At 38.5% G+C, this 23,165-nt stretch overlaps 1 protein-coding gene across 6 annotated transcripts in view; it reads left to right on the top strand.

The window, feature by feature from the left end:
- Window positions 1–23,165, top strand: part of FGF14 (fibroblast growth factor 14) — a 382,414-nt gene that overhangs the window by 161,640 nt on the left and 197,609 nt on the right. For 2 of the 6 annotated variants that reach the window (XM_063149623.1, XM_063149622.1), the window contains exon 1: window positions 2,531–2,820. The exons of 3 other annotated variants lie outside the window; for them this stretch is intronic. Coding sequence is in view for 2 of the 3 variants with exons in the window: in XM_063149622.1 (XP_063005692.1) it covers window positions 2,818–2,820 (3 nt within the window). In the remaining variant the exon portion in view is untranslated. Of the gene's footprint in view, window positions 1–2,530; window positions 2,821–23,165 lie in introns of those variants that run through there. One more of the 6 variants, XM_063149621.1, reaches the window with a different exon arrangement.

Below are 23,165 nucleotides of genomic sequence, written 5' to 3'. Positions count from 1 at the left end.
TTACATGAAGTCATATTGCTTCCTTTGAAATATAGAAACAGACTTATACCTACCCTACTTTTTATGGAAAAGGAAAAAAAATACCCCGCCCCCAATAACAGACTGATTAAAAAATATATAGATTTATACATCCATGACTGAAAGCTGCTTTTGTCCTTGTAATTCTGTGGCCATGGGTTTTGGCAGTCTAACAGCACAAGGTGCTGTTTGTGGAGTGGCAGTGTTTACTGGCCTGAAAACCAGACTCCAGATCCTTTCATCACTCTTTGATACACTGGTTGATTACATAAGCTGGGTCATTGAACTAGTACTCCATAACCACCTGGCTAATAATAGTGGGTCACAACCCTTTCTTAGCCTCACTTGGACATTCATGTGATTTCTGTGGTTCTGGATCCAAACATAAATGAAATAATCCTTCTACAGCAACTTATCTTGAGCATATGTGTGCCAGCTTCTCTTGCCACTCATGCCTGGGGTGTTTCAGCTGGTACTTTCACTGCCACTCACCACTGTGTAACCAAGATTGCTGCAGGGCTGTCTGTTGATGCATTACCCCTGCACAAACAATTATTACTGAGACCCAGACTAAGATAATTTTCTCAGCCAGAGATCATTACTTGAACTGTCATTTTTCTCCTGTCTTGCTGCATACAATACCATCACCCCTACCAAAGACTGGTCAAGCTGTGTTGTGTCAGGCACCCAGTGTGTTCCAAGACATCAGTAACAGCAGCAAACTCTCTCAAAAAGCTAGAACCACTCCTTACATCTACAGCAGGATTGGTGCTGTAAGTATCTCCTGGCTAATTACACCTGAATCTGTTGTCTCTCAAAGGGTTGAGCAAGTGATTCTGCCCAGTCCTAAAGTCTAAATTCCTCAGATAGTGGAGCTGTAAGTGTTGCTTTCATACTGCTGGAGATCACCTGCTCTTGGTTTCAACAGTTGACTCTTGAGATCTTCTCTTTGATTTCTAGCATACACTTTTGCCAACTTATTCATGAAGGTAGTTCTTGGTTTCTCATTCCGTTTGGCTGTATCATCTCCCGGGCATTTAATTTTTAATTTGAAACACAATTATTCTAATCCCAGTGCCATCTTCATGACTTCATGGGAAAATAAAAATACAAAAACCCCTCTGTGCTATCCTGCAGTCAAGCCCCATATACAGAACTGCAGGGGTCCATCTTGTCTTTACTTTCCACTTGCTTGTGTATCTTCAGGGTCTGTATAAGCAAGCATTAAAACCGCTTGTATCTTTTACTTTTGTACATATTTGCCTTCTCCTTTTTATCAGGTTCCTTGGGGTCTGTTCCCTCCTGGAGAGTACTCTCAGCCCTGCCAACCTGCCCTTCTGAATCCAGACTGTATTAGCAGGGTTCAAAGGACCCATAATCTCGTGCAAGGGATGAGTGAATTCTCCAGTGCTGAGGTTTTGAATGTTAGCTCACCCTAACTGGGCTGCATCTCCCTCTGGCACCCATCTAATAACCACAGACAATAGTCGCGTTTAACATGTGACTGTGGACCCATATGGCTTTTGTTCTTTCAGAAAAAGCCCTGCAGACACCATTTCCAGCTGCTTTAACACATCTCATATCTGACTGTATGCCAGTTAATTCACTGTGGCTGGTGTTTCGTGTGAGTTGCACATGAACCATTTTGTGTCTGCACAGGCTGTTTCATGCAGGTGATTTTGATCTGCATTGGTCAGCTAGGGGTGATTTGCTTCAGAAGAAGCAGTACCAGGTCAGGTATAGACAGGGATCATTCCAAACCCCTCTGTGCCATGCATCAAGACCCTGCTAGCTGTCTTCGACTTGTACTGTTCTACTCATTTTACCTGTCATTTCTGTGTAAGCTTCTCAGTTATCTTCCTGTGAGAGTTGTGATCCTCACCTTCTCCTCTCCTATCCACTCTGTTTTATCCAGCACCACTTGAAACAGCTACCTTAGCCAACTCAGTTTTCTCTTCTCCTCTCACATTATGTGGTATCTGAAATGTCTTTGTTTGGTCACCCTCACCATCCTCTCCTAGCAGGAGCAGGTTTTAGCCCTTCTGCAGTGAAGGTACACTCCCCAGCCTTGTATTCCCCAGTGTGATCCCCATAGCATTTTTTTCCTGCCCTAATGCCCTGCTCTTATCTTCACATTGCTCTCACTAGCTGCCCAGCATTCCTCCAGCCCAGGCCACCCTCCCTGTTAACTCCTCCCTTCCCATAAACAATCCACTCCTCCCAAGACTCTCAGAAACTTACACAGCTTTACTTAAAAGACTCTTAAAATCTTCCCATGTCTAGGCATGAGGACACAAATGTACTGCCTGTTCATCTACCACAGAAGCCATGGTAGTCTCTCTCCTTCAAAGCCATGGCTGTACCCACTGCTGGATTTGAAAAGTCCTTCACAGTCCTGCTCTGGCATACATGGCATGGGTTATGACCTTTTTACCAGCTTGGTATTTGAGTGTTCTTGTTCGCTGTGTGTGACAGTGATACAATTTCTATTTCTGCTCCGCTCAGGCTCCCACATTCTTGCTCTTACAGTCTTGGTTGTTGAGTTCTCCACATTCTCTACCAACCTGTTACATGAGAAAAGAGGCCTGTTGGTGTTTGCAGGACTCATCTGGTGCAGAGTGGGTGAAAAACAACAGGACTGATCTTTTACTTCTTTTACTAAACAAAACTGAAAGAAACAGTTGCTAGCATTTGTGTTGTGCTAGGCATTTTCAGGGGTTACATTCATGTGTTTCAATATGCACAAAGCCTCAGGGAGGAGACGATTAAAGAAGAAACAATTTGCAACTGGAATCGCACATGGTAGGTGGGCTCTTCTTTACGGTGCTCATTGTGGTGTCTGTGTACTATTTTAACTTCATATTGCTCTTTATATAATCCTGTTTCACATGAAAACACTCTTTATGTGGTCTAATCAAGTTGGTCTTTTAGCACAATTGACTTTTCATGTAATTATGTGTACACAACTATATTATGTGTTGGCGAAATGTTGTTCTGTAAGGTGGCCTTACTTTTGCAGCAACTTTCCAACCTACTCATATCTCAAAGCATAACTAATCCTTTAAGAGCCCAAGAGTCCAAAGCAGCTGCATTCTGCAGTGGGAATAGTTGTGGTCAGCAGCAGTAACCAGGATTTCCTGTGCTGGACATGGTCCACTTGCAGTAAAAATTAAGTGGAACTGAAGTGGTTTGTAGGCTCTTTTAGCTGCATCATGAAAATTGTAATTGTATTCCTCATTTAAAGCTTTTGAATACTAACAAACCTGTCGAGACATTAAAACTATTACAGAGTTTCATTAATTCTTTCTTTAGCAGGGAGGAGCTTGGGAGGGAAACTACAAGTAAAATGGCTCTGAAATAAGAAGAAAAAAGTTGAGTTTACTTTAAGTTCTGTTGTGAGGCTTCACTTTAATGAATCTGGAGAGGGGGCTTTCTATTGATTGTTAGTCCTATAACCAGGGGTTACTTATGAGGGGTCCTACTTATGAGCGTTGCTACACAAAAGTAAATTTCATAATGTTTTTTATCTTGTCTGTGTGCAGTTTCCCATTATATTTAATCAAGATTGAGCAAACCTATGGAATTAGTGAATTGAAAATAATTTCCCATGTATGGAAGCAGTTTCAGTTTTTTATTGCTTGCCATCACAATAATCTTTGGCTTACTCTTAGCAAATATCCTCTGTAATGTGCTGGTTTTCAGCTGTTCCTAATAGACCTAAAATTGTTAAGACAATGTTTTGTGTTCTCTTGCTGCCAGTTTTGACAAGGCATATACACTGAATTTGCTTTGTATTTTACGCATGCTTTGGTCAGACAAACTGATTTTATCTCTCTCCTTTTTTCCTATTTTTTTTTTTTTAATTGATGAATGTGCAATTCTGGACGCCTAAGGCTATTCCGCACCCTTTTCCCACTTGCAACTGAAATATTGGGCGTAACTCACCAGAGATTATCCCTTGCTGGTTTGCTTTGTAGGACACCCAGGAATCTTACTGGTGTTTGTGGGTGGAAGAAACTGCAATGTATGTCTCAGTTTACCAGGGCTTTCTGATTTTTGGTGGTTAAGGCTCATCAGTTAACACAATTTGATTTGGGAAGTCCAAAGTAATAGGAAAATTGCTACAAATCAGATAACTTGGTCATCTTTAACAGCCACAGATAAAAAAATAAAAAATAAAAAAAAATTAGAAAATTATTGTTGATGGAAGTGATAATTAAAAAATCACACATATAAGTATGGGAATTACTATGGTTGACTCCTTAACTGTTTAATACTGGCTAATCTGTGAGGGTGGACATTTAAAGTTCTTAGGATCAGGAATGATGTCGTACTGCCAACTGGAGAAGCTGCTAACCTAGAATCTCCTCCTTTCTTTTGAGAGAAAAGACAAAGACTTGAGACAGAGAAGGTTAATATAGCTCATTCCTCATGAATTCCCTGTGCTCCTCGCCTTTATATCCCTGCTGCTGAAGACAGAATGCCTTTTCCTTCTGAGGTTTCCTTATGGAAGTTAATATTATAAATTTAAACAGTGCCTTGTGAATGGGCACAAAGAAGTCACAAGAACTAGCTTTTATTACTTTTTTCATTTATTTTCTGTCTTTTTTTGTGGGAGGAGATTCACATCTGTGTTGCATGGTTTGCATTAATGTCTTTTATTTGAAAGTGGCTTTGAATTTTAGGCGGATTTATCATATGCATAATTTCACATGTATCAAGCAACATGTCTGAAATCTGTTTCATTCTCTCTCCAACCCATGCGTTTTAAACATGATACACAAATGAGCATTGACACTGAGAAGTCAAGACTGGATTGGTTTGCACCTTGTAGTCCTGTTTAATGTTGTATAACATTCTGAAAACAAAAGGTATCCCTTCATTATGCATCTGCCTAAAAAACTAATGATTCAACGGGTGCCAGCAGGGACTTTGTCCTGAAAACTGAAGCTTGCTATTAAAATTGGCCAGATTATTCCTTATAAAAACAAACAAACAAACACCAACCAAAAAAAATGCATAAAAGGCAGAATACCTGCAGTCATTATCAGAAGTGTGTGAATTTCAGATAGCATTTGCATAATCTTTCCTTATGGAAAAAAAGGGTATATGTTTCCTGCTTGTGTTAGCCAAGGATTCTCAAAAATTTTGTTTTGTTTTGTTTTACTGTTAGAATACTCTCTTACAGCAAGAATATATGCTAGCACTTTATAAAATATTCTGCTGTACATGCATTAAATGTACTTCTTTTCATTGAGTATGCTGCCATCATTGGCTTAATAGAAGCACTAAAATTTGAACTCTTCAAACAGCTCATTGGATTTTATTTCTTTTTAATAACCTTAAACTTCACACTTTCTTCTTTTGATTTTGCTTGGTTTCATTTTTTAGTTAGTTTGCTTCTTCTGTTTCATTGGCAAGCAGTCTCATTGTTTCCTCACATCGACTGCAAACGTTATTGGTCCATCAAGGCGTTTATGTGATACCCACAAATTCCTAGGGGTTCACCTTAAAAAACAAAAGAGGACTTCAAAAAACTACTTGAGTGTACTTAATTGGAGATGTAAAAAAAATTCTGGTTACAGATAGAAACTCTGACTGTTCGTTTTCCGTCCAAGACCTTGGTATTTTTCTCATACCATGCACACTCCTCCCATACTGCAATAAATATTTAATTTTATTTCATTCCATTTCAAGGGATCTAGCTATTGCCCTCATTGTACAAGTTCTCTGGATAATGATGTATAATATCTGAGCAAACAGAAGCCCAGGACAAGAAGCTGAAAAAAAAAGGGCAACTTAGTATTTTCAGGAGGGAATGTTTGATTCCACGCTGGTTAAGGCTTAGCATCAGAAAACCCCAAAACATCTAAAACTTCACTGGCTGTGTCCAGAATGTGTACACCTGTTAACCAAGAGAATAGCTGTGATTATTTTTTTAGGCTGGGCAGGTGGATGGTGCCCCAGCCAGACCCCTGGAAAGGGGACCTGCTTCAAGTAGCACACTTAATTCATCCAAATTCTAGTATTAATGTCTCTGAACCCCTAGGTTCAGAGAAACTGTGGGAAATACCCACAGTATTTCCCTTTTATTAAAGTTTGCCTTATTTAATTTACCTGGCTCTCTCCTCCCCTTTTCTTCTCCATTCTAGGATCTCTTTCATATTCACATTTACACCATTTTGTTAACCCAAGTTAATTTTGCAGTATGGGTGCTAGTATTAAAACCCATTTTTTTGAGTCTCACTCCTGTTCTCCATTATCAGAAGTCCTCTTCCTTTGAATGTGAGGTCATCATAGCTCTGCGTCTTTCAGCATATTTTTCCTTTGGCTTTGATTTCAAATCAGCAATTCCCCTACAAACCTTCCTAGATATGATATTTTTTTCTTTGTGCTCTGATATTTGCCTTTACTTGTTTTCACCACAATGCTTTAAAAATAAGATTTTTGACGCTTAGTGGCTAGTAATAAACTGTTATATATTCCTCTCTCATATCTAGATACATGCTATTTGTAGTAAACTAAATTAAAAAAAAAGGAAAAAAACCTGAAGAACCACCACCCCAACAAGAACAGCAACAAAAAAAACACCAAAAAACAAACAACAGCAAAAAAAGGGCAAAAAAAGAGCAAAAAATACTAAACAAAAAAAACCCCAAAGTAACAAACCAACAAAAAAAAAAAAAAAAAAAAATACAACAAAACAAACAAACCAAAAAAAAACCCACAAAAAACCTCCATGGGAACAAGAATACAAATCTTAGTCTTTCCTAGGTGCCTTCTGAAATGCTGTTGACAATGAGGACAGCAGCCTCCTGGCTGCTGATCCTGTCTTTGTGGCTTTAGCCTTCCCAGCAGGCCTGAGCCTGTAGCAGCATACAACCTGCATGGCATATTGGATAGTGTTGTGTTGGGTTATAATTTTAATATATAGTGCAACTCTGCCTCATGGAGGCTGCAACAGAGTCTTCCTCTGCATCTGAGCAGTCAGATTCTCAGAATATATGCATGTAGTTACTTTGCAAGGAAATACTTTATCTCCTCAAATCTCTACTGCATGTCACAACTTTGGTAATGAAAGTAACATTTTTCTGCCTTTTTTTTTTTTGCCTCAGTAAGCATTTTGCTCCTCTTTCTTAATGTATGATCACTGTGAAGATATCTCTTTGCAGTTATTTTTGAAGATATCTCATATTTCCTCCTGGTTTCTGACAGGGAGAAATCTATAATGGGAGTTTGTAGAAAATTTGATTCATGGCTGTGTTACGCTGCCTAAAACCACTCTAATTCTGTCCAGCAAAATGGAATTGGACCGATTCCTGGGAAAATTGCTGGTATAAGAGTCATGTGAAACTTGGGTAGTGCAGCAATACATCAGACCTATTCTCTTTTTAGTTGTTTTCCTGCATTGCTATTGATGCTGCTCCTAGTGGTGCACTCAGTAACTCCTGCCATTCTGAATGCTATCTGTGTAGATTTCCTGCATGCCCACAATGAACTTTTGAGCAGCCATCTAGTAAAATGCACTATGGTTTGTTATTTACATGGCATTTAAGTATGCCTTCGTAAGCTTCAGTGATATAATGGAGACCAACACTTTCTGGTGAGCAGCCCACTGAATACAAGTTGTATAGCATGCTGCATCCAACTGCTAAAGAAAAGGAGTCAATATCTAACTGTAGGGGACTTCCACTACAAAAAAAAGAAAGTTTATTCTTACTTTTGCCTTGTGTGATTTCTTGCTTTCTGGGTTGGTTTGGTTTTGTTTTTTTTTTTTTTTTTTTTTTTTATTTTTATTTTCAAGAAGCACAGTCAATCTCAGCAGTTGCTATGGGCAGCACCATCAACTTTGAACTTTTAACCTTAATTCTCTTGCCATTACTGGTTTAGATAGTTTGTCTTTGTGGACATTCTGTTCTATTCTGAGGGCTTTATTACTTCAAATTACAGGAATAGAAGTGCTAGGAATGGAGTCATATTGACAAGTTCCCCAACATAACATACAAAGGATTAAGGCAAAGCTGTTAATTTTCTCTGCTTCCATTGATGCAATTTGGAATCATCATGATGCTGGCAAAGGAGACTATTTAACAGACATTGTTCTGTTGCTATTTATAAATGAGATCTCATTTAAATTTAGAGCACAAAACCTTCCTGGGTGGAAAACTGCCATCTTGTGCATCCACACGCAGTGCAGTGCAAGGGATCTGATCTGATTGCTGTCAATATTGCTGCTGCAGTACAGACAGCAGTAATGGCATCAGCGCTGAGCTGTCCCTAGGGCTCAGTTCTGTACCCTTGTCACTTCTGAACCCGTGCCCTCAGCAGCACGAGGGGTTTTACAGAGACTGTGTTTAAATGTTTTAGTGCTCATCAGGAGTTATGGGGCATCTGTTGTTGGTACTGAGGTACATCAGAGCTCCAAGGGGTGATTCCCAGCTACACCCAGGCAGCACCTGGGGGTGCATGGGGGATCCCTACCTTTTTCTTTCCTCTTCTCTTCTCCTCTTCTGCCCCTGGAAAGCCAGCTGTGCCCAGGAGAGGTGGACGTGCGAGGAGCACTGCATCTTTTCTAAGCCAGAACTGCAGTTTTGGTGTAACTTAAGGAATCTTAGTGTTTGCCTGGCTGCCAGTGATGGAAACATAGCCTAAAAAGTAAGAGCTGCTGCTTTGGTGCAAAGTCACAGAGAGGAAACACTGTTATTAAGTAGGACTATTTGTAGGCCAAATAGTCAGTTCCTCTCAATCTGTGGAAAGTCTCACTAGAGTATGTAAGACTTGAAGTCCTGAATTCAGCTCTGCTTTTGCTATTCCAAATTCTTGTTGTTTGCTAAAAGTAGTGATCTTCATCCATGTAGAGCAGACAATCCTTGCACTTATGGTGATTTTTCAAGGATATAGTAAAAAGCATCCAACAAATTCCTGTTTGTCCTAGTAGTTGCCACTTTTATCTAAGTTGAGATAAGGAAGAGTACATTTATGAAGATTTATGACAGATCTTTGTCTAATCTGTAATTTCAGAATGCTAGAGGCACTTATCACTGTCAGTTTCAAAGCACCTCACATTTGCAAACATTGCTTCATAAAAATTGCTTGAAATGGTGATTTGCCCCAAATAAGAGATGCAAGAATCAGAAAAATCAAGTTATCCAGGCATTTTGAGCCACATTTGTTCCATGTTGGAGAGATGGCTTGTCCCAGGTCTAAACTTAAGTATCAGGTATGAAGTAATTGATATTCAACAGTGGTTACATGAAAAGAGTACAGTTACATAAATCACAATAATTTGACCACCTTGGATTAACAAATTACTGCCTGCCAACGAAGCAGCACTAATGTGCCATGTAAAAGTCACGAAGATGATTTTTTACAGTCAGTGTAAGTTTATTATAATTATTCTTGGAAAATGCAATAAAAAAGCTACATTAATATTCAATTTCTGTTGACTTGAGCTCTTAAGACATCACAAATTGCCTGTAAGTCCATAACATCAGTCTGTCCTTTTTCTTTAAATAAATTCTACTTGTATATGAGTGTTCAAATAGCAGAATCTGCATTTTGCATTATTGCAGAATGGCTTTTCTACTTTTTGACTGTGGCAGTTGTAGAGATATTGTATTTGCAAAATGATAAGATTGATAAGAACAAAAAAAAAATAAAAATCATTTCCCTGCTTGGAAGAAGTTTTCAGGAGAGAGGGATTTGCTCTAACTCTACAACTAGTATGCATTTTTTGTTTGTTCAATATTGGAAAGGGATATAACTACCGGTATTTCTGAAAATTATATATTTGCACTGCTGTAATTGACTTTGTTGTGGAAGCTTGCAGCGGACATAGTGGATATTCCTACTTTTCAGGGTTTTATGTACATTTGAAACACTCTAAAGACAGTATGGCAAAACCTAAGTTCAAAGTCAAGAATTCAATACCTGTCTGAGAAACAGAACAGCTGGTGAAATCTTGCACTACAGGGATCAGTTAAAAATTTTCTATTAATTCAATGGACCCAGGACTTTAGGTTAAACTTCAGAAACTGTGTAGAGAGGATAAGTGTAACTTCAACTTTACTAAATCTATTTCAAGTTAGATACTTCACTGGCTGGTCATTCATATAACTGCTAGTTTATTAATCATAAGTGATAATAAACTGTGAAGATTTTGAAAGACCTGAAATCTTCTTTCTAACTCTGGAGCTCCAAAAATATTTCCTTAGTTTCAACCTCTCTCTTTAGAGTGTCACACCACAAATTCATATCTTTGCCAGAAGTGCAGGCATTTGGACTGAAATATGCCTCTGGCACTGATGGCTGCAGAAGTTGTTCAGATACTGCTTGCTTTGAACCATTTTTCTTTTGGAAGAGGGTTTTCTCTAGTTTTAGTGACATACCATAAAGGTCTGAGGGCTTAGCTTCAGCATCTCTCCACACCCATCCAGTTTTATGATGCACACCCTTTTTTTTTTGTTCATAGTTCATTATGAAGTCCCTCTTCTCAAGAACAGATGAGGAGATGAAGGCAGATGGTGAGATGTGATGTTCAGCACAGCTTGAGTCACAGCAGCAGTGTCTCCTTGCACTTTTGTCTGCTCAGATTTCAATAATTGGAAACAGGACTTTATTATTCCAAAATGTGGTGAACTCTCTTCCTGAAAATCCACTGGCAAGTAATGAAAAGGTCTTCCCACGCTTTGTCACCAGTAGGAGTGGGAGCTTCAGACAAAGTTAGTTAGAGGGGCCCTGTTGTTGAACCATGAGATGAAGAGAGGAGCCCTTTGCATTCTTAACTCATTCTGAGAGAGGAGCCTGGGTCCAATCAGCCACAAACTGTCAATGGCTTAAGGAACTTTGTCCTGCAGAATTAAAGATGGTAAATCAGATATATTTATATAAAATGAATTATTTATAATGACAAATTATTAGACAAAAGATCTCAATCAGAATTTTTTACCTCTCAGAATAAAAAATGAAACTACTAGTAGTGTATAATATGTTGAAGTATAGGGCACTATATCAAAGTAATTTTATTAAAACGGTTATACTAAATCTAGCAAGAGGAAACATTGTTGAGTAGAGATTGATGTAACTCACCTAGTCAGGTAAAGTCTAAGATGACTGGAAAAAGTGAAACTTTATACCTATCTTTAAAAAGGGTAGAAAGGAGGACCCAGGGAACTAATCAGCCTTATCCTCTGTGGCTGGAAAGATCATGGAACAGATCCCTCCTAGATGCTGTGCTGAGGCACATGGAGAACAGGGAGGTGATTGGAGACAGCCAGCACAGCTTCACAAGGGCAAGTCCTACCTGACCAAACCAGGGGCCTTCTGTGATGGAGTGACTACATCAGTGCACAAGGGAAGAGCTGAAGATGCCATTTATCTGAACTTCTGTAAAGTCTTTGACACTGTCCCCTACAACATCCTTCTCTAAAATGGAGAGAGACGGATTTGATGGGTGGACTGTTGGGTGGATAAGGAATTGGTCAGACAGTTTTATCCAGAGGCAATGGGCTCTGGGTCCCAGTTACCATCAGAGGTCTGAATTTGGACCAGTGTTACTTAATATCTTCATAAATGACATAGGGAAAGAGATCAAGTGCATCCTCACCAAATTTGCAGATGTCGCCAAGCAGAGTGGTGCTGTTGACACACCTTGAGGACAGGATGTCATCCAGAGGAACATGGACAAGCTCAAGAAGGAGGCCCATGGGAAGCTCCTGGGGTTTAACAAGACCAAGTGCAAGGTGCTTCACCTGGGTTGGATGAGTCTTTGAGCAACCTGGTCTAGTGAAAGGTGTCCCTGCTCATGGCAGGGAGGCCAGAATTAGATCTTTAAGGCCCCTTCCAACCCAAGCCATTCTACAATTCTATGATTTAATGGCCATGTTAGTTGTAGATAGAGAAGACAGATCACCCCCTTTTGACTGCAGCATGCCTCCATGTCTAAGCAGTGAAACCATTGGCTTCCATCATTTTTTTATATCTGTACTGGAAGAATTTGATCCTCGGGGTCTATTAGCTTTGTGGCTTGGAGATTGCATCCAGTATTCATTCCTAGTTTCTAAGTACATAATCTGAAGCACTACTTTGGGTTTTGAGACATTAAAAAAATCCCAGCCATATCTGTGCAGCAGTAAAACCAGTGAAAGGATAGGGCATAGGGAGGAAGATTTTACATAAGGTGGAAAAATGGCCCCATAGTGACATCAGTTATATGGACAGTAAATCTAGGGAGGTAGGGAAAAGAAAATAGGGCAGCTGTAGTCTGTGAAAGGGAAAGTAGCTTAGTGACTATTGCCAAAGCCCATAAAAGAAGGTGGAATGGTGGGCAGACAGATTTGTTGAAACAGATGTTAGTTACAGACCCAGAGCAGGATGGGGAACCCAGCAGTACAGTGAAACTGAGGGGAGAAAGCATGTACAAAATTAAATAGTAATAAACAGAAATGAGAGCTGTTTTGCTGAAGTCAAATAGTAGCAGGGGTTAATAGCAATGAGAGTGAAACAAAAGTTTCAGAAAATGGAAACGAAGCTCATCCATTTTATAGAAAAGTTACTAAATTGTCATGTTCAGAGAGAGGGCATGGGCAAAAATGGTGGGTTTGCCAAAGAACAAATGGGCTCCTGATGGCCACCTGTATGAGCCAGGCTTGCATGACCACTGCTCATCTTGCCAATCAGTCGAACTCCTGTGGGCTTGCCTGAATGCTGGTTTAAGTGAAATAGCATTTTAGATGACCAAACTTATATTGAGGACCAGCCTTTCCAGGGAGTCCCAGCAGTGGGATTTATTTTACTAATCTGAAGTTAAGTGAGAGCACCATCTGTATTTAAAGTGTGATGAGTCTCCTTCAGTATGTCTGGTCCAAAGGAAGCCACTAAACTTTGCCTGGTGGCGCTGGGAGCAGGGCAGGTGCTCCTGGAAGAGAGTATATCCAAACTGTTCTACACCTACTTTGGAAGGGATGAACTTTCTCTGAGATGGGTTTATTTTTCTCTCTGGATTTAGAAAAATCTCTGAAATACTGACACTAATGAGGGATGTGGTTCAGGTCCAAACTGAGACATTCAAGAAGATGTCAACAGGAGCAAATGCCTGGGCACCTGTTAGAGCCAGTGGAGAAGCAGTAAATATGCCCAGTGGAGCAGAGGCTGCTGCTCAGATGGCCAGAACTGATACAGAAGAACAATAAAATCCTTTTTCTTTATTTCTAGCTCAGGATTCTATTTCTGTAAGGTTTAGGTCTTCTCATTTCCCTGCTTTTACTGTGACATTTGCCTTTAACATTTCATTGCATTTCCATTGAATTAAAAATGTGCCTAAAACTACAAAAGGGAAAAAAAAATAGTAACAGAATAAAGTATGTATTTTCAGATATTGAGGTGAAAGTATGAATTACATTGAAATCAGCAGACATTCTTTTACATATTCATTTTTAAAATTTCCAGAGACTTGAAACTTGTCAATTGTTACTCAGAATACCTCCTTCCTTGAATGGCTTGCCTACATGCTCTGCTAGCAGGGAGGGGTTTTTCCTTCTTTTGTCCTTAGCATACGTTCTGGTAACTGAATGAAAGATATAGGCAACTGGCAGTCTTTTCCTCTGCTTAAATATTGACTTACTACTTGAATCTGGATCTTGGTCTGAGAATTGAGCCCCACTCTTGCAAAAGATGTATGTGTGTTCTCCACATTTATTGGCATGAATAGTTCCAATGAGATCTGGGACTACATTGCAGCGTAAAAATTAAAGAGCTATAAATCTTTGCAAAATGAGGCTGTGGCAAGAAAAAATTAACTAAATGCTTATAGTGGATCAAAAGCAGACATATGTTTGCTTGGTGAATTTGTAAGATCTGTCTGATATATTAATACCCTTACATTAAGGAATTTAATTTGTTTGAATTAATGAACCATCATGTTCTATCATTTGTCTAATATAAATAATTTGGATTTTTTTTCTCCTTTCTTTTAATATATATTTGTCAGTAATGAAACCTTTAAGGTGAATAAACAGTGCTAATTTAAAAAAAAAGTTATAATTTATTATGCATTCAGTTACTTTGCTCAAGTTCTCACACAGATGAAATGCATTTGTGTACATAATAATTTTCTAAAACGTTTGAGAACTGTCCTTGCTTGCCCATGCATCAGTGCTTCTACTTCCAATATGGTTTTATTGCTGTTTGGGTCTTCGTAGGAAACTCTGAAATTACCAACTTTTCTATAAGATTGCTGTCAGCTTAAATTTTACATTTGAAAAGTTGCTGAGATCTGATTGGCTTTTAAAAAAAATATTTTTATTCTTTTTAGAAATACTAGCTCTACTGGTTGTCAAAAGTATTATTTGTAAGAGCTGTTGAAATGCCCAGCCCAGCAATATCTGAAGTGACTCATGTGTCCCACAGTTTCACTTGTGATAATGTACTATAACACAAACTGAACAGCTAAATTTTTCATGGTGGTGTCCTGCCTTTGGAGCTTTTCTTCAGCCTGTATAGACTTAATTACAATATTCCCCTGCCACCCCTATAAACATTCATGGACAGGTAACAATCAAGAAAGGGACTCTGTAACTTTGCAATGCTTTGTGTACACATATCTGTTAACATTTTGTGCCAGCCAGAGAGCTGGTAGATGCAAGAAGCAGAATGGAGGATCTATTCCATAGAAAATCACCGGCAAGAGCTTCACCACCTGTGTGTTCTGCCAGGGGATGCTGCTGCGGGAATAGCTGCTGGCTGTTTTTGCAGGAGCTGCTGTTCCTGTCAGCTCTTGGCATTTATCATCCTGCTACCTTGTCTCTGAGCAATCAGCATGGATTCTGGCTTCATTGTATCATTAAACATACAATGTTTATAGCATCACTTTGCTAGCAAATTTTTTGGCCTTCAGTTCATCTTTTATTTCCTTTGACTTAGTTTACAATAGGCTTATATTTTCTTGGGCTGATATAGTGAAAAAATCAAATTTCAAGCTCCTCAGAGGCAGGACACTTGCAGAGACCTGCTTCTTCTCTTGAAATGTTATTACTGATACACAAAAAATATGGTTGTTTGTTGAATCTTTAAGATTTTTTCCTTAAAAATTTTTCTTTGCAGAAATCAGATGAGAAATAAAAAGTTGCACTAGCAGTATAATGTCCCTTTTTAAAACTTGTATCCTTGGTTTAATGCTTTGGGTTCATCTGTTCATCCTAACACACAAAGGCAAATTAAATACATACTAAAGACTCCATTTATTGTGGCAAATTTCAAGATAAGTTTTAGATGTAGTTTTAATTTAGAAAGTCTTTCATTGGTCAACAAGTTGTTGCCTTAGATAAGTAAAAGAACAAGCCATGGAAGCAGGATGTGCTAAGAAGTTGTAATGATGTTTTCCTTGTGGGGATTTTAGAACTTGTTTGATAACCTTTTACTGCAGTGCATGGACTCAGAGCCTTCCCTCAGGTTCTAATGGGAAGATCCCACAGCCAGGTCTACCTACCTCCCTTCCAGCGTCTCATTTCAACTTTTACTTCTGCACTAAAGTTAGTCATCAGTCCCCCTCCATAATACAATGGAATTTGACATAAAATGGTCATAAAATTGTCCTACAGTAGCTTTCTTCAGTTTCAGTGTCTCTTTTTTAATGCCTGGAGCCATGGAGGAATATGCAAGCCCATGAGGATGGCATAGTACTGCAACTGCAATTTTCAATAAGGATGCCTGTATCACCCTTTCCAGTTAGTAATTCTTGGAGACATGTCTTTTTCAGTGAAAATGAGAGGATTTACATGTAGAGGGAGCCTATAACTATTCTTTAATAGATGTGTTTCTGAAGAATTGGAGTTCTTCAGTAATTTGTCAAAACACACCGAATGCAGTGTGAGATCATACTGTTTTTTTCTGTAGCAATGACTTATTTGCTCTGGGAAGAAAGCTGGGCGGCTTTAGACAGAACTATGTCTCCCTCTCTGCTGCATTATTTGATATATGTTAAATTAGGAAAAACTGGTTTTAACCAGGTGTATCTTGGCTGTCACAACTATGCTGGCTGTGCTGGTGAAATACAGCTTCCATGAGCCATTTGGTTTACCAGTACCTGTAATTTAAAAGGTACTTTCCTCTCTTCCCTGTTATTTCTCCTGTGTGTAATGTTTTCAGCCTTTTTCCTTTCAGTGCCACTTAATACATTAGCAACTTTTAGAAAGACATGCTATCTTCTGATACTCTGTTGAACAGACTCTTACATCTCTGCCTTTTCTTCCCCAGCTCTGATGGGTAATATTGAATCTCTTTATGAAGAGGAGATGCTGCACCACTAAGCACGGATGATTCTCCCTTCTCTGGTGTCCTGTGGAATAGTTGATTTCTCTCTTCAGCCAGATCTGAGAGGGAGAAATGCTCCTTCCTTTCCCCTGTCCGTACTGATTGTTTCTCAACACGATGCTCATCAAAACTCCCTTTGTCCAACCACTTTCCTAAACCCAACATCCTTTATAAGAGAGTGGAGGAAGTCTCACTTCCAATAGGGCAAGGTATACCCCCAGTTCCCAGATCCAGTTGGCTGAGGGATGATCTGGTACCCCAGGATTGCAGCTTTATTTCCTTTAATGATCTGTGCCAATACAGCATTATTTGTAAGATACTGGACAGCTACCACTGTTGAAGTAGTATTTGGCTACAGGAATGCATTCCCTCAGTGAGTTGTTTTTGGAAACATAAGGCATATGGGAGCACCACTGTTCTCATGTAAAATCTAATAACTGTCATCGCACAAAATGTGTGCAGCAAACTGTGGCCTTTTTGTAATTCTTCTGCCAAACAATTGGCAAGTAATGCTGAAAGAAAAAAACATAAAACTGTGTAAATATAAAGCATATCTTTATAGAGTAAATTTGAGTATTTTTTTGACCGTGGCACCATGAGACAATATAAGCAGTAAGAGAAATAATATTAATATTAAATAATGTTAGCGAAACTGCAGAATTTGAAAAATAGCATTCTTTTTTCACAACAGAAATTTCACTAGATTTGGTACTTAATATTTTCCCCTGAGGCTATTTTGTGGAATTTGTATTTGCAATTTTTGGGATGGAGAAGTAAAGTAGGACCTGATTTGAATGGGTCTTTTGAAAAGACTGGCTGCTTTGAATTCAGTCCTCATGCAGTGGGTGATGATTTTAGATTGTTTTATTACTTCAATACTGCTTGAAACCCATTTTTTTAAAAAAGGTCACGGAAAAAAACCCATTTAAATTTGATGGATTGTGTGGTTCCTGTCGTTCCTCAATGGTTCAGCCAGTATGAAGAATGGACATAAGTCCTTTATGCAGTCCTGGATGATGGAGAATTGGTTTGGATCTCTGTTTTCATTGAATGTCTGTACCCTGTGGGTTTTTAATTTTTTTTTAACAGACTTATTGAGTCATGTATTATTTTCTTTCTTTGTGGGAAATGAGCATATTTGTATTATTGTCACAGATAACTTGCTATCAAAATAATTTCACACTTCTTCAGAATTGGCAGGGGGAGTTTTGGAAGAGTGTGAGTTTGGAATTGAAACTGTTATTTGCTGACACGTTCAGCTTTATACCAGAATTACACTTTTCAGGGCTTTTTTTGTGTGTGCATGTGTACATAGTTTCAAGTAACATGACGTGTTAAATCTGTGGTGTGTGTCTCCTGGCAGCTACTGTAAAAATTTAGCCCAGAGGCACTGCCCTCATCTCAGCCAGTCTGTCAGTGGAGTTCAGCAATCTCACAGGATGAGCACTAGCAACCTGTTTCCAGGGTGTCTTGTAATTTGTTACAGCTCAGTAAATCTCTGTGTGAGCAGTAAAATCTGTGCTGTAAATCCATCCATAGAATCAGCTAAGCCTTGCATTTAGAGCAAAGGACGGTAGTGGGCTTTGCAGTGTCTGTGTGTGCAGGGTTGGTTGGGCCTTCCCACTTTCTTTCTCAGTGGTTAAGTTTGGATCTCTGCCCCAAAGCCTCTTGGGCCCTGTCCTTTATCCAGGTCATATATCTCAGTGAGGTCACTAAGCAATAAAGAGGAGGTCCTGTAAGTGAGGGAATTAATTCAGTCTAATTTTTTTGGTATATATTATAAATAAAGTTGTCAAGAATTCTAACTATGAAAAAACTAAAATGTATTAAAGTGAAACTGTTATGTGAAGATATAAGTGAAATTGTTATTAGTGCTTTCCACATTGATCCACCATTGTCTTTAGAATTCTTTAGCCTGCTGCCTTCTGTAATTATTGGTCAAATTCTTGGAGAAATAATTAAGAAAAATAACTATTGTAAAGTATAACACTTCTTGAATTTAACTACTTTTAATGAAAAGACGTTTCTTCCCGTGAGACCTGTGCTAGAAGGAGCATATACAAAAGACTGACCTCTAAGGATTAACATTGCTCATATGACAGAATTTGCCATTTCAGTAGTGAATAAGGAACATGTCTGAAGGTAACTTAGAAGAATTGGTAAAATCGTGTCATCTTCAGACACAGACCTTATGCTTACAATACCCAATGGAAATGTAATCTTCCTCTTAAGATCTCACTGTCATTGTGCCTAAAAGTGTTCCTTTCTGTAGAGAGAGTGTTGTAAGTGTAAAGCTTTCACATTGACAGCCAATGATGTCTCTCCCCAAAAACTGAGCTTTCTGTTTCAAACAGATGCTATTAATGTTTTGAACACCTACATTTGCATCTCCTGTGAAAATGGATTTGAAAGACGATGAGAACCTACTCTAGGATTAGAGAAGGCATTTCCCTTTTTCCTGCTCTGTTGGACCCAGGAGTATAGGAAATTAGTTAGCTCCCAGGTAGAGTGAAAAGCAAGTGAAGCTAATGGTTCAAAAAAAATTTATGTTTTAAAAATCAGGAAAGGAGCTAAAGAAAATAAGTAATATCAGAGTATCACAAAATACAATGCAAGGTAAAATGATAAGTTTTAAGATTGTTTTAGATTGTGCTCTCTATTTCTTTTTTAAATCTAGGAGGGAGGAATGAATCAATTTGTACCCACAATGACAAGATCAGAGTATGGACTCATTTCCAAATGATTCAGACAAAACTGAAATTCTTCTGAGTCCCATGTAAAGGAAAATGAGGCCTGTAATCTCCTGTTGGAGATGCACAGTGTTCTTGGGAATATAGACACGTATTTTTAGTTAGTGTGGAGGATCTTTAGGGAAATTAGAGAGGACCCATATTTAAACTCAAGGTGGATACCCAACCAAGTGCCACAGCATGTATTTTTTGCACTGCCAATTTGAAATTTAAATGAGTAACAGTTTCACACATGTAAGTTATAGACAGAGCCTTTTTTCAGAAGGCTGTTGCAATACAAACAGCATATGGCTTGTGCCCTTTGTCACCCTTGTTCTGGAAGAGACTGCTTGACACCGACAGTCACAGTGACGGAGGGACATAAGATCTCTTGAAGTCTCCCACCTTGTGCTAAACTGAGGTTCCAGTGACTCTGGAGAGCTCTGTAAACTCTCTTATTTGGGCAAGTGTAGGTGAGAATAAGCTTTATTGTGAATCAGCATTTCAGGAGTCTTTAGTTCTTTCAGGCAATAATTAAGTGATGGTTGTAGGAAGAAATTTCTGTGTTGGCATTATTTACTGAGGCAGAAGACATTCAAGCATTTTTGTTTCTAGGCTTATTCTTTTAGCACAGGGGGCTGGTGCACAATCTGAGCAAAGTTTTAGATTGCACAGGATTTTATCTATTTTTGAGGCATATCTTCAAGCAGTGTCAGATGAATTCATATGAGTTTTACCATGAATAGGGCTTAGAGCCAAAAGTATTTCTCAGTTATTTATTGTACTAAGCTTGGTGTTCTGACCTAGCTCCTTTACAAGTGCTCCTGTGTTTACAAGTCAGTGATGTGGTTTCCCCAGTTTTTCTCCTTGAAGATTGAGCATCTGCAGTGTGACTTTCAATTCTGGCATGCATTCCCAGATTTGCCTTTTATTGTGATTCCAATTGTGTGTATCAAAACCAAAACAACACCCTCCTCTTAAACTGGATAGGGTTTTGGTGAAAGTTTTTTTTAAATAAATGGGAGATTTAAATTTTTACGTTTATTATATGCTTTCTGAAGTGCTTCAAAGGGGCTGTTTCAGCCTAGTCAATCTAAATTCAAACCAGTACTTCTGTGGTGAGACACAACACATGGAAAGAGCACAGTTTCTATTTTTTGGTTTATTTTTTTTTGTTGTTTGTTTTATTTTTTCTTTTAGAAGTACACAGGTTTGTTGGTTTTCTTTTTCCTCTGCCCCTCAGACATTCATGTTTTCTATTTGGTTGATTTTTCCTTACTAAAGAAGGAAAAGAAAAAAAAACCTGCTGAGCATATGTTGTAAAACCTCTGCCAGATACATGAAATAGTCAAGAGTAAGAATAGGGTAAAAGAAGAAATCCTTTTAACTGTTGAAACTGCTGAATCTATCCTTAAAGAGACTTCTCACAGTGTGGTTACAGGCTTCTGCTTGAGCACCTTAACCCTAGGGCTGTCCTTGCTGTAAATCAGCTTGGAAAGGAATTAGGAAAGTCACAAAAGTTTTGCACTTGTTTTATGGTCTGAATCATGCATTGAGCTTGATGGTATGACAACACCCACGCTTTAGGTTTTGATTTTCAGTTTCCTAAATATTTTTCTTGCCATTACGCTTGATTATTTTATACTTGTAGCACTACTGTCAGCACTGACAAATGATAAAATCTACCCATTTTATATGAGTATTTCCTGGAAGCTGTAGCAATGGTCTCAGGCAACAGGACCTAAAAGTCAGTCTTTGGGGTATGGGCAGCTGTTGCGCAGCTGCATCAGTGTCTCTCTCCTCTGGCTGCATGGTGCAGCCCATTCCCAGCCTGTGGCTCTGGTCCATGGAATGCCTTGAGGCCAACACCAGCCCTGAAGGGAAAACACTTGAATTCTGGAGTTCAAGGAAACAACATGCCCTTCCCTGCCTCTTGTTTCTTCGAAATATGAGTTGTGGCACTGCTTGGCACACCAAAGTCAGGACTGCATGTTCCAAGCTGACTTAAGAGTCAGAAGCTCCAAGGAATATGAGTTCATGTCTCTTGTTAATGGTATTTGCCCCTGCTTAGTTTTTGATGACTTGCACTAGCAGTATGAATTTCTTGATTTATGTCTAATTCTCCTTGGGCATTTTATGCTTGCTCTCAGTCTAGCTCTGAATTTTCTATTCTGCTTTTTGAACAAGATTTAAAAAATTACACATTATTTAGACATTGCCATTTAGATATGCCTAATTTAAGACAACTGTTTCCTTCAGTGGATTATTTTTAAGTCCTTTTATGGATTCAGCACAGACATTTTTAAGTTTTGATCTTCTGATGTCTGGTGTTAGAATATTCTCAGCCACTCTGTACATTTAGTAGCAATAAATTATCTTGAGAGGTTTATGGGAGAGTGAAAAATTGAGTCTGCATCCAAGGCTAGGACTTTAATCATGGACTCTTTCTTGTGGCATATGGTTTTCTGTGTTGCTCTGCTTGTTCAACTGATGAGTATCAGTGCACTACTTTGCAATTAAGCAGGATTCTTCATGTTGTATTTCTGAACCTAGGATTAGATATCTATTTAGCCAAGCTGGTTGCTTCAGTAGTCTGATTATGAGGATAAACTAAAAATCAATAGTTACATGACAGTATTTATGTACAAGATTTTCCAAATTATTTTCATGACCAACCACTGCCCTGCCAAACTGTTTTTCAGCTTTTTTGGGGTGCAGTTTCTTTTTTACAGCTGATTAAAACTAACTGTGGGTCTAACCCCTCACCTGCACCCTCAGGGACTGGCAGCTTCAGTTCCCTTTGCACTTGTGCAGCATGCAGATAAGTCATATTGATTTCTCTAGTGGGTAATTAACTAATGAAAGCATGGGATACAGGGCTTCATTAGATCACCAACTCTATCCTATTTGCCCTCCATCCCATTTGCTCAGGGGTTTATCAGGTCTGGTATCTCAGCTGCACACCTGCATATCAGAACAACTTGTAGAATTAACATGGTTTTTTGTTTTTGGTTTTTTTTTTTTAATTTCAGGATCCTGCCTTATGTCAGTCACAAAATGTACAATATTTTTGAGACCATAAGCCAAAATTACAGTGTGTTTCTACTACATATGCATAGTTTTATCTCAGCTTTCTAAGAAGCTTTGATCTCATGTTCTGTGAATATTAATAAAGGTCCTATCACAATTTCATCTTTAACACTTTGAATCTGGTAAAACAGCCTATATTTGTAGAGAGTAGTGGGAATTTGTGATTAAAAGTCTTTTTCCTTCAGACTTTCCCTCTCCTGCACAGTATCCTTAAAATATTGGGAAGCCTGTATACTAAATGACTTACAGTTTCCACCTGAGAAAATGCAACTGAATTCAATATAGGTTATCTAAGGCCATCTGAACTAATAAAAAAAAAAGGTCTCAATGAGCAATTAGGCATATTTTGCTGTCTCACAAGACAAAAGGTACTTCACTGCAGTGTGAAGAAAGCTGCTTTTTGTTAGAAGAATTGGAGATAAACTTTATTTGGGATACAAACTCTAAAGAAGTCAGACATCTTAACCACGTGGGTACTGAAACTGTTCTCTCTCAAGTGTGAAGACCAGATGTCTTTCTAAGAATGTCAAGAAGAAACATGCCTATTAGCATCTTTCATGAAACAGATCTTTGTTTTTTGTTTTTGTTTTTGTTTTTGTGGTTTTTTTTAAATTATTGTTAACCTTCTCTTCAGCTTTTGTTCAATCCCAAAAGGGAATGGGTCCTGATTATGCTTTCACTTGTGCTAGTGCAAATATTTAAATCAAAGTATCTTATCTACAAGAAAAAAACAACTTCTTATATGTAGTGAGCATCTGCATGTGATGCTGAAGGTATGTAGTAAAATATCTATTGCATCTATAATAAAATTATGAAATTTAGTTAGTTACATGGTAGATGTACTGCCACTCTGAAAACAAAAACTGAAAATGTTTTGCCGCTGTAATTGCTTTTTATTCTTTGTTACAGAGAAGGGACTATTGGTTAACTTTATCATTCTCTCCTGCTTAATAATGGATTTGCTTTTAGCTTGTTTTTCTGAAACTTCATATTCCAGGGATAATGACTAGAAAGTAGCAC

The sequence above is a fragment of the Melospiza melodia genome, chromosome 2 (assembly GCF_035770615.1).
Source record: "Melospiza melodia melodia isolate bMelMel2 chromosome 2, bMelMel2.pri, whole genome shotgun sequence".
In the NCBI taxonomy this organism is placed as follows: domain Eukaryota; kingdom Metazoa; phylum Chordata; class Aves; order Passeriformes; family Passerellidae; genus Melospiza; species Melospiza melodia.
Note: the sequence above shows the minus strand (reverse complement) of the source record. Positions and strands in the feature narration are given on the sequence as shown.